The sequence below is a fragment of the Lontra canadensis genome, unplaced genomic scaffold (assembly GCF_010015895.1).
Source record: "Lontra canadensis isolate GAN:19392208 unplaced genomic scaffold, GSC_riverotter_1.0 scaffold64, whole genome shotgun sequence".
NCBI lineage: Eukaryota > Metazoa > Chordata > Mammalia > Carnivora > Mustelidae > Lontra > Lontra canadensis.
In genome coordinates, this window is record NW_022631058.1 from 2,289,792 (window position 1) to 2,301,807 (window position 12,016).

The following is a 12,016-nucleotide window of genomic DNA, read 5'->3' on the forward strand; positions in this document are numbered from 1 at the left end:
ATATCTGTAGGAGCAGAGCTTCAAACCATGTAAAGCAGGAACTGACAGAACTGAAAAAAGAAAATAGATACCCACCATCAAAGTGGGGATTTGTTTCAATAGAGCTTTATCAGATAGAACATCCATACAAGAAAAATAAAAATACTGATAAGAAATTAATAAGGCTTGAACAACATAATTTGCAAACTCATCCTTATTGACTTGTATATAATATTGTATCCGGCAATTGCAGAGTACGTATTCTCTTCAAGGACACACAGAACGTTTATCAAAATTGACCATATGTAGGGCCATGAAAGCAAATCCCAATAGCTTGCAAAAAATTCAAATCAAGTTCTCTGATTAGTAAACAATGTACTTGTAAATAAGCATGAATCGAAGAAATCACAATAGGCACTAGAAAATAATTTCAGCTAAATGACAATAAAAATATGACAAATCAAAACCTGTAACATGCAGTTAAAGTTACACTCAGAAGAAAATGTATAGCTTTAAAAAGAATAGGTTGGAAATGAAGGCTAGAAATAAATTATTTACATATCTTTCACAGAAATTTACAAAGGAACAGTAAATTGAAACTAAAGAAAGTGTAATATTCAAGAGAACTGAGAATCTAGGTCAGTAAGGGCAACAGTTTAAATTCAAAACAAAATCTTCAGACTCCAAATATAGTCTTTATTTATTCATTTGATTCTCTGCCCCTTTCTCAAAAAAAAAAAATCAAAGAAACTAATTTGTAATGAAGCTCTATATACACCCCGCAGCTCTTAAAAGCAACTGCTTTATTATAATTATGGCCTTTTCCTCATTAAGATTGTAGGCATTAACATTTCTCTTAGAAATATCAATTTTCTCCCTCTGAGCAAAAGAGTTAATTTCATAGAGCAAAGAAACTACTAAATACAAAAATGAAAAAGAGGATAATTCGGCAACTGGATTTTTAAAAGGCTATTTCTCTGATGTATGGGGTAGTCAGTCTAATATCTTAGAAAATAAGAGAATAATACATCTTGCATTCTGCAGATTTGCCTAATAGATATTCTACATTATTATCTGCAAATGGTTTTAGTTGGTACAAAGGGTAAGTAAAGACTTTTGGACTCGTGCGGCACAAATGCTTAATACCTTTATTTTGTAATCCATTTATTAAGTAATGGCTATAAACAAAGCATCATGCTATTTGCATGACAAAAAGAGAGCTGAGGGCGCCTGGGTGGCTCAGTGGGTTAAAGCCACTGAGATCACATATAGGCAGAGAGGCAGGCAAAGAGAGATGAGGAAGCAGGCTCCCTGCTGAGCAGAGAGCCCAATGCGGGGCTTGATCCCAGGATTCTGGGATCATGACCTGAGCCGAAGGCAGAGGTTTAACCCACTGAGCCACCCAGGTACCCTGCTTATCGCCTCTTTCTAATCCTTCACCATGTCATGTTGATTCTTCTATCCTAATATGCAAAAAATGTACCCCCTTCCTCTCCACTGCCAAGACCCTTGCACAAGCCATCATAATTTCTGGGAATTATCACATGGAGATGGAGAGGGCCTAGTTTAGCTTTTTTTTTTTTTTTTAAGGTTTATTTATTTATCTGAGACAGAGAGCAGGGTGTAGGGGCAAAGGGAGAGGGAGAGAGAAACTTAAGCAGACTCTGCACTGAGCATAGAGACCCATGCAGGGCTCGATCTCATGACCCCGAGATCAGACCTGAGCCTAAACCAAGAATTAGTCACTTAACCAGCTGCACCACCCAGGCGCCCCTAAGCCTAGTTTCCTAACAGTCACCTTCAAGGGGCCAGGCATAGAAAGCACAGTTATCTTAGACCCTCTCTATTGATCCAGACACTGCTAAAAAAACAACCAGTGATCCCAGTGAAGGCCACGTGAAGCAGAAGAGAAGTACAGTTTACCACTGCCTGAAATCCTAATCCACATAATCATGACCTCTATAATAAAATAGTCGTTATTTTAGCCACTTAGTTTGGGGTGATTTGTTATACAACAACAGACATCCAAAAGACATATTAGCAATGGGTAAAAGACATTGAGGATTTATAAGAGAAAGTTACAAGAATGGCAGGTTTCTTTATAACTTATTGAGAGTCCTAAGTGAAAAAAAAAAAAACAAAACAGTTCTCCTGGGATTTAAACTTCAGCTGGAATACAGTCTAGCCCCCCAAAATACCTTTTTTCTTTTTTCAAAGATTCATTTATTCATTTGAGAGTGAGGAAAAGGGAGAGAGAATCTCAAGCAGACTCCACGCTGAGCACAAAGCCCAATGCAGGACTCGATCTCACAACCCTGAGATCACAACCTGAGCTGAAACCACGAGTCAGACATTCAACAAACTGTGCCATCCAGGTGCTCTCCAAATATAAATTTGATAAAGCTTACACCTGTAAAATGATGAAACACTGACCACTTCCATCTTCTATTTCATGTTTTCTATAAAGAAGCCAATAGAACATTGATTGTTGCCATTGTTACTCTTACTAAGAGCAGCCACCAATTTCTGAATACCTTTAATGGGCAAGCACTCTACTAAAAGGGCTTCACATACCCTATGCCACTTAATCTCACTAAGCCTCAGTTTCCACTATGTAAAATGAAGACGGTAATACACACCTCACAGGGCTCTTGCCCAAATTTACTCAGCTAAGAATTTTCAGAGTCAGAATTTGAAACAAAGAGTCCCTCTAAAACTAATGCAATTCATAATACCTCTTCAATTAAAAACAGAAATAAAGAAAATTGCTACCTTCAAAGGATGTTTTTACTTTTATGTGGATTTTTTGAAAATCACAAGTAAATAAAAATTCTATAACTGGGTAGATAAAAAGTGTGATTTACGGCAGATAGTGTGATAAGATCTAATATTCGCTGCTTCATTAAACTGAGTCAAGTGAATTTATTGGAGGTTTCAAGAGTACCAGTTTTAGTCCTGATCATTAGATAATCATGCAGTCAGCTGACTGCATCTTCCAAGAAATTAGGAAAATCATTTTTATAATGTCCTATTTCCAGTGGAAAATCTACTGGTAAACTCACATTTTTTCAACCTGCTTTAAAAACCTGAAGATATAAACTCTCTTTGAATTGACATCTATTATTTTTTTAATTCATCAATAAATTAAAAGATGCATCAACATCATGCTTATCACCTTTCAGTTATGTTTTTCCCTTAATTGTGGAACATTAGCTTTGAAATACTTCATTGATAATAGCCAAAGTAGAATAATTAAGATTTCTCTCATTGAAAAGTCTCGATAATTTAGAAATAACATTTTCTGTGAATTTATAGACTATTGCTGAAAAGTTACTGCCAGTCTAAAAATCAGGACTTTAGAAGCTAAGGACCTAGTATATACCAAGAGCTTTGACAGACTTTATACTCTTTGATCTAGTAATTCCACTTCAGTAAATTTTCCCCAAGAAAATAAACAGAGGATTGAGTTTACATAAAAGCCATTTGTCTCGTAGTTAATTTATAATAGCAAAATTGGGAAACTACTCAAATGCTCAGCTAGAAGGGTCTAATATGAAATACCGAGCAACCATTAGTTGCCACAGACTAATCCCAGAGGGAATACTTTTGATATAGTGTAGTTTTAAAAACACAAAACATACTTAAAAACAGGAATAAAACCCGATTTTCTTTATATCATGGAATAAGAGGTTTCACATCTTTTTGATGTGAATGTATTTAAAACTTTTCACAATATATTATCTTCATAGTTAGATGGAATAAACTTTTTAAAAATTAAGAGTTCTTTCAAAAATACATCAATTTTAAAATGAATACTTGATATAAATTCATACTACCTGGGTGATTTTTTGTGTGATAGGAAACCTATCAGAAAATGTTACTTTAAAATTAATTTACCTAATTCTTAGTCCCAGTTTTCACCTCAGTACTGTGCAGCATTTAAGGTATTTAAGGTCAGAAAATTAATGGCTTTGTTAATACATACACACCTTCTTTTTAGGGTAGTTAAGTAATTAGTTACTACTTCTCTTTACCTCCCAGATCCCACAGTTAAGTTGCACATAATAAATGTCCAATAAGTATTCCTTTAGTTTTAACCAATCTCTCCCCACTCTCCCCACTGGAACGAGCAGACCTAGTCAAAGACAGAGTGGCCTGCCTTCTTTTTTTTTTTTTTAACTAAAGGTACTTAAAAGCAGACTAGAAAAAAATTGAAAATCAAATGCAAGTAAGTTGAAAAGAAGCTGGGGGCTGGTCAATACCTTAGGTTTTTGGTTCTCATTCTCATTCAGTTTTTTGTTTTACACAAAGTAGTTTTACTCATTAATTGCATTTGTATTTCTTAAAATTCCAACTATGCCAGCTAGGGCAGCTTCTCTTCTCTTCAGGTCTCTTATTCCAATTCAAGGTCCTTGCCCGTGCAAGCCTGGAACCTTCTCATCTCCGTTGGCCCCATCTTACTTTGCAGGTGAAAAGCCATGTCGGTTTCATTCTTGCCCTGGTTGCTTCCCAGCTTGGCCTCTTTCTCCTCATGAACTGGAGGCATTGAGGGTGTGGGCGAATATTTCTAATTTCCCTCTTAATGCCAGTTAAGAGGGAAAAGGGGGCACAGGACAATGGAAGGAAAAAAGAAGTCGGAAAGTTCCATAATAGTAGAAGGATTTAAGCCTTCATTTCTCCTCCGCTTGCCTCTCTCTGCCCAACCTGGGGACTCTCTTCTATCACTTTGCTGATTTCCCAGACTTTGTGGGTGTAGGCTGGGGTACTAAGTGCCTGCCACAATGACAGCTGTTCTGAACAAGCCAATTTTTCTGTTATTTGCTCTTGTTAAAAATGAACAAATAGGGCACCTGCGTGGCACAGTGGGCAAAGCATCAGACTCTTGGTTTGAACTCAGGTTATGACCTCAGGGTCATGAGATCAAGTCCCCCCACCCTCACCCCCCATTGGGCTCTGTGCTCAGTGTGGAGTCTGCTTAAGATTCTCTTCCCCTTTGCCCTTCCCACCCACATTCAGAGTATCGGACACTTTATATGTTTTTTTAAAAATTTTATATAGAGTATATATTCCTTCGTGGTTTTTTGAAATTCAGGACTTTTTGTATGCCTTTTTTTTTTTTTTAACTTCGAACAAGATAAAATAGGGGCGCCTGGGTGGCTTAGTTGGTTGAGCATCTGATTCTTGGTTTTGGCCTCAGTACTGATCTCAGGGTCCTGGGTTTGAGCCCTGGCAGGGTGAGCAGGTGCCCATTGGGCTCAGCTCAGGGCAGAGTCTCCCTCTCCCTCTCTGCCTCCCCTCACTCACAGGTGCATGCACTCCCTCTCTCTAAAATAAATAAATAAATCTTTAAAAAATAAGATAAAATAAAAAGTGAGAAGTATACATTCTTAGCTTCTAAACCTACCTACCAGAGACAACCAGAAGGAACACTATGCTCTGAATTTTAAGAATTTTATTGATGCTTATTGTATTAGTTTGGGTAGGCTAATAGCTAAGAAATAGACAAAATTAAAGCTCCGTGACAGCCTGAAGGGAACTGAAGGTTACTTCTTGCTCATGGGACAGTACCGGGTGCAGGGGCAGGGGGCCAGGGCGGTGCTCCTCCACGCAGTCACTCAGGGACCCCCAGGGGCTGATCGAGGAGCCCTGCCTCCCTCACCTCTTGTCCTCATTCTGGAGGACAGCTCTACGCCGACCTGTCATGCTGGCGTGATATACATGTTTTCTTTCTCTCGGTGTCCCCAGTGTCCTGGCAGCATAGCTAGCCGCCTGCACTCTTGGGCTGTAATTGCTTCACTCAGAATTGTAGCGAGTCAAGTTCACCCTCCCATGCAGGCTTGGAACTTACTGGACTTCAGACTCCCCTTTCACCCTTTTCCTCTTATCAGAGCTCTGCGAGTGCTCACTTACTTCTCCTCTCTGCTTTCTTGGAAAAGGTTATCCAGCTGCATTCACTTCTGACCCCGGTCTCCTTTCGGCTAAGGTAGCAGCTCCTGCCCCCTCCCCTTCTGACTTCAGCACAGATTTTGTTTTTCTAGGTTTAAAGATATAATTGACAAGTAACCCTGTGTAAGGTTAAGGTGTCCAAGGTGTTGATTTGACAGACTTACATTACTGCAAAATGGTTACCGCCATAACAGTAGCACTTCCATCCTGTCACCTAATTACAGTTCTTTTTTGTGGCAAAGACAGTTTAAGATCTCTCTTAGCAACTTTCAAGGACGTAATGCAGTATTCTTATTATATTATTAGCCGTCATCACCAGGCTGTACATTAGACTCCCAGAATTTGTTAATCTTATAAATGGATGTACGCTTTGACCCCAGCCCTCCCCAGCCCCTAGTAACCACCACTCTACTTTCCATTTCTCTGAGTTTGGCTTTTTTAGATGCCATATAAAAGTGAGGTCATACAGTATTTACCGCTCTCTCAGCAGAGTTTTGTTGTTGTTTTTTTAAAGTCACTTGTGAGCGTGAGCAACTGACTGTCTTCTTACCTCAGAAAGCGACTTCCTTTCCTTGATGAGTCTTGTGGTAACTCTTGCTTGTCTTAGATTTGCCCTAAGAAATCCACCTATTTTGGGGCACCTGGGTGGCTTAGTAGGTTAATAAGCCTCTGCCTTCGGCTCGGGTCATGATCTCAGGGTCTGGGATTGAGCCCCGCATTGGCTCTCTGCTCAGCAGGGAGCTTGCTTCTCCCTCTCTCTCTGCCTGCCTCTCTGCCTACTTGTGATCTGTCTGTCAAATAAATAAATAAAATCTTTAAAAAAAAAAAAAAGAAAGAAAGAAAAAGAAATCCACCTCTTTTGTATCTCCCCTCTCCTGGCCTCTCCTACGTCTTTCAACCATGTAGGTAACGGCCTACTTTAGTCAACTGGAACTCACAGCAGATTCTTATTTCTCGTTCGCCACCTCCAGAGCTCCTTCAGCTGGCTGCCTTTCACTGGAACATTCTCTTGGGCCACTCTCTCAAGCCCATCTTGTTCAACAATAGTCTCTCATCCAGCAGTTTGCCAGACGGCAAACTCTCCTAACTAGTTTATATTTGACTGACAGCAGTTCAAACCCTTCTCCTCCCATGGAAAGCTCTGGCAAGAAGTTTATTACTGAACATGCAGAGAGAGGGCACCTCAACTCTATAGCGTCTAAAAGTATTTGAGACGGGCAAGGAGGGGACAGTTATGGGATTGTGCAGTAAGGCAGCCAACCAGCCCTGTTTACCCAGGACAGAGCTCCAGAAATACAGGGTGTTTAGTCTCAAACCAGGACAAAATTTTAAATCTACTTTAAAGTGATTCCTTCCATGCAGGATCTTGATTTTGGGGTGAGGGATTCTAAGGATCTTGGGATATAAACTGGTGATGCTTTCTGTTGAAGCATGGATGTGTCCTTCAAGAGGACTCAGTAAAGAACAATAAAGTTAGCTATCTGGGCAAAGTTTTGCTAATGGAGACGATAGACAGTAAGTTTATATTAATAAGACAGTAAGTTGAGGTGGAAGCAAGATAGTTTCTTTTTTCTTTTTTTTTTTTTTTCTTTTTGAGAGAGCAAGTGCTTGACTGGAGGGGTGGGGAGTGGCACAGGGGCAGAGGGAGAGAGAGAGAATCTTAAGCAGGCTCCAGGCCCAGGGCTGAGCCCGACACAGGGCTGAAATCATGACCTGAGCCAAAATCCAGAGTCCAGTGCTTCACCAACAGAGCCAGCCCCGGTGCCCCAGTAGTTTTTGATCCTATCCTCTCTTTCCCAAGATCTATTTGATACTCCACGTCCTTAGTCAAATACCACACCTAGTGTTGTTGGTGTTGTTGTTTTTAATTTTGTATGAACATTGCTGCACCTCCAACCTCAAGTCTCTGAAGTCTGTTCTAGCTTTCATTCTACTCAGGAGAATAACAGTAATAAAACTATTGTTCACAGAGCCTTCACTGTGTGCTAGGCTACATGTCAAACTCTTTATAGACATTATTTAATTTCCACAAGAGTCCTATGAAAGATGTGGTATTATTATCCCTGTTTTATAGATGAGGGAACTATGGCTCAGAGAGGTCAACTTGAGCAAGGTTATGTAGCCAGAAAGAAGTGGCGGAGTCAACATTTGACCTCAGTTGCCTCTGGCCATTCAACAATTAAAAGGAGCTAACTACTGCTGTGTGTTACAACGTGTATGAACTTCACAGACCCCGTGCTAAGTGGAAGAAGCCAGATAAAGAAGATTACATGTTTGGGGCGCCTGGGTGGCTCAGTGGGTTAAAGCCTCTGCCTTCAGCTCAGGTCATGGTTCCAGGGTCCTGGGATCGAGCTCTCTGCTCAGCAGGGAGCCTGCTTCTTTCCTTTCTCTCTGCCTCTCTGCCTACTTGTGATCTCTGTCTGTCAAATAAATAAATAAAATCTTTAAAAAAAAAAAGAAAAAAAGAAAAAAGAAGATTACATGTTTGCAATTTCAGTTATATGAAATGTCCAGAGAGGGCAGATTCAGAGATAGAAAGCAGACCCGTGGTTCCTAGGCATGGGGGAGGGTGGGAATTACCTGCACATGGGCAAATAGGGTTCTGTCATTGATAGAAATGTTCTAAAACTGGGTTGTGATGATGGTTGCACAGTTCTATAAGTTTACGAAAAATTACCTAATTGTATACCAGCAGTACATGAATTTTATGAAAATTCTCTGTCAGTAAAATCATTTTTAAAAGTCCAGGGCTGGGGCGCCTGGGTGGCTCAGTGGGTTAAGCCGCTGCCTTCAGCTCAGGTCATGATCTCAGGGTCCTGGGATCGAGTCCCGCATCGGGCTCTCTGCTCAGCGGGGAGCCTGCTTCCCTCTCTCTCTGCCTGCCTCTCTGTCTACTTGTGATCTCTCTGTGTCAAATAAATAAATAAAATCTTAAAAAAAAAAAAAAAAAAAAAAGTCCAGGGCTGGTTCCTAAGTCTTCTAGTTGTGACTGTGAGTGAGTGGATGCAGGTTCCTTTAGCCTTAAGGACCATCTCTAAGGGAAGAGGATACAGGTCTTGCTGGGTTCTTCTGTCCTGTTCATAGAAGCATAGAGAGTGCCTTTAAACTCTTTCAACCAATCAACATGTGCTGAATTCATTCAGTTTTACCGATGAGACCCTTTTTCTACCTGTCGTGAACTTCACTGATGCTAACTGTGCATTTTGATCGACTTGTCAATAATCCTAAGTATGTAAGTTGCAGACATACGTGGTATCACACCGCATGTACTTAAGTCTTCAGTTACTGGTATAGAACAATCTGCTCAAGGGCACTGATAAGACTCACCATAGCCACTACCTCTGAAACAGCAACTGGCAGAAGCAGCTCACGGCCCTCACTGCCTTGTTCTCATCCATCGTTTAGCCTGCACAGCGTCCGCTCCAGGGCCAGGATAGGTGCTATTGGTAATAATAAAGGTATCTGTTCTCAACACACCATTGGAGGAGGTTTTCTTTTCTATTTAAATATAAAAAGTTGGGGGTGGCAGGTAGGAAAGGCTGTGAGACTACAATCAAGAGAAAGGTCACCCATACATTCAAATGGACTGGAACTAAGTCAGGGATGGGGAGGGTGAACAGCCAGTGTGTCCCTGGGAGGAGTTTGCTCCTGATGGGACTGATTCCCAGAAGAAACAGTCCCTGGGGCACTGCGTAAATGTGTATTTTTCTCATGAACATTTGTTAAGCCTGATTCATAATATTTTTAACTTTAGTAAGAACAGAAATGGATATATTATGATGAATGTGTTTCCTGTAACTCTTACAGAGAGATTCGGAATACCAGAAGCTTAACTTCCATAGACCCTGATGCCCTAAAAGAGCTCCCCCTCTTGAAGTTCCTGTAAGTATTAATGCCTATCCCATTCTACTTTTTTTTTTTCCCTTAAAGAGAATTATAATGCTGTTGTCTGCCACAAGTCTCCCTAGGATGATGTGGGCCAGGGTCATTTTAGGAGTATATGGCCTGAGACAAATCACATCCTTTGACTTACTCCCCACTCTTTCCCATCAGACAAGGAGTCAGGTGAAATGATCCACATTTAAAAAACCTATTTAAAAGTCAGCATATAATTCTGGGACCAAAGACTTGATCCAAGAGACATGAGGGAGAAAATACCACGATATATACATAGCCTTTAAATGAAGTATAACAAAACAAAACAAAAAAACTCTAAGAGTCCATTGGTCAATTTTATGAGAAATGGGTATCACAACAATATCAATATTAAAGTACCTGTCACACAGAAAATTAAAAAAAGCCACAAAGGGCAAAATCCAAACTCTTGAAGGTTGGGGTAAAAAAAAAAAATGGAAGAGACAACACTATTGCTTTGTTTTGGCAACACCTTGTGAGCTAATTATAAACTCCCTGAGAGCAGGAACCACAGCACTTTACCTCTATTGCCTCTGTACTGGCTGGCAAAGAGTAGATGCTCAATAAAAACGTGCTCAATTGATGTGTATGTATGGCCTCAGGTCCTCTGGGCATCAGCTGGAAGAACCTGTCCCTTCTTCCCTTCTTTCTGGTTCACAGGTATTGTGAAAGATCAAAATACAAAAGTATTATGAGAAGAAACAATTAAAATCAACCTTAATCCTAAGACTCAGAAATAATCATTATTAACATATTAGCTTGTTTCCATCTAGGGCTTTTAAATAATAGTGTACATCCATATATATTTTATGAATTAAGTCTTTAAGGATGAATAGAAGCTATCCAGGAAAAGAAGAGGCAGGGGCAGAAGAAAAATACAGATGGATGGATCAGCATGATAAAGACACAAAGGTGTGGAACCATATGGCTCATTTGGGGCCCTAAAAATAGTTCAGTATGAAGAAGTGGGAGTGGGAGATGGCAGGGAGAGTAGAAGAGGATAGTGTTGGGAAATGTGGCTGGAGAGGCATCTGGGAAATAACAAAAACTTATGGGACAAGGCAATCATTCTTGTGTGGACTTCAAGTTTCAATCAATCAATAGTTCTTTGATACAATGATCCCTTAGTATGTGTGCGGCTCTGTGAGGGAATTTATAAGGTAATAAAACACTGTTCTTACCTTTAAGAAGCTTACAATCTAGTTGGGAAGATACTGTATAAAATTGAAAAGTTCCTCTCCTACTGGAGAGGTAAATAAATGATATATAAGTGATAAATAAGTGATAAATAAGTGATAAATAAGAGGTACATACATTATGAGGGGGCATAGTTAATTAGAGGACACATCAGAAAGGTGGACTTGTTTGGGGCTTTGAAGAAAAGAGAGGTCCTGCCCTAATCTGGCACTTCCAGCCCCGCTGTGCGGGATACGGTCCCCAATTAACTCCAGGGCCTCCCCCTGCCACACACACTTCCACATGTACCTCTCTTGCAATTGACTACTTTGTTCACAGTTTGTTTCCTGTTCTTCACAAATTCTTTATGGAATCTTCACTCTCTTTCCTTTGCTATCGGGAATATCCCATTTGTTCTTTGTGACACTTCTGGCTCCTGTGTTCTCTTCAAATCTTACGCCTTCCCCCTCTAAAAGCAGTCAGGTCAGAATTTGCCTAAGAAGCTATTTCAATGAACCAGAGTTTCCTCTGCTGGAAGACTTTCTTTAAAGCTTTACTGGTACTGTCTAACTCGTACCCCAAGCTGTGCCATGCCTCTCAAAAAAAAAAAAAAAAACAAACAAACACAAAAACACCCCTCCATTTCCACTACCTACGTCCTAGTAGCTACAATGAATGTTAAATTAACCAGGAGCCTGAGAGTGGATGTATTCGTGCTGTCTGATGCACATCTTTTAGTCTTGACATTTTGCCCTGATGACACAAACTCTGGAAAGTGAAGACAATTGTCTTTGATTGATTTTATCCCTTTTCTGGACATGTTTTCTAAATGGCACTGCTGCCATCCTACTCCCAGGTGACGGCCAAGAGGAAATAATTCTTGGCAAAACAATGAACACAATATAATGAGAAGGCTGAAAGAAGAAGCCTGGTTTGGAGTTGGGTGTTATGTATTATATTGTCTTTCTGTCCCACCTTCTCCTTATTCCACTGCCCCCCC

General features: G+C 40.2%; 1 protein-coding gene across 1 annotated transcript in view; it reads left to right on the plus strand.

The window, feature by feature from the left end:
• The window catches only part of TSHR (thyroid stimulating hormone receptor), a 157,263-nt gene that overhangs the window by 110,620 nt on the left and 34,627 nt on the right, over window positions 1-12,016 (plus strand). Inside the window, exon 4 of the mRNA XM_032878501.1 lies at window positions 9,733-9,807. Within this exon, the coding sequence (XP_032734392.1) occupies window positions 9,733-9,807 (75 nt within the window). The remainder of the gene's footprint in view (window positions 1-9,732; window positions 9,808-12,016) is intronic.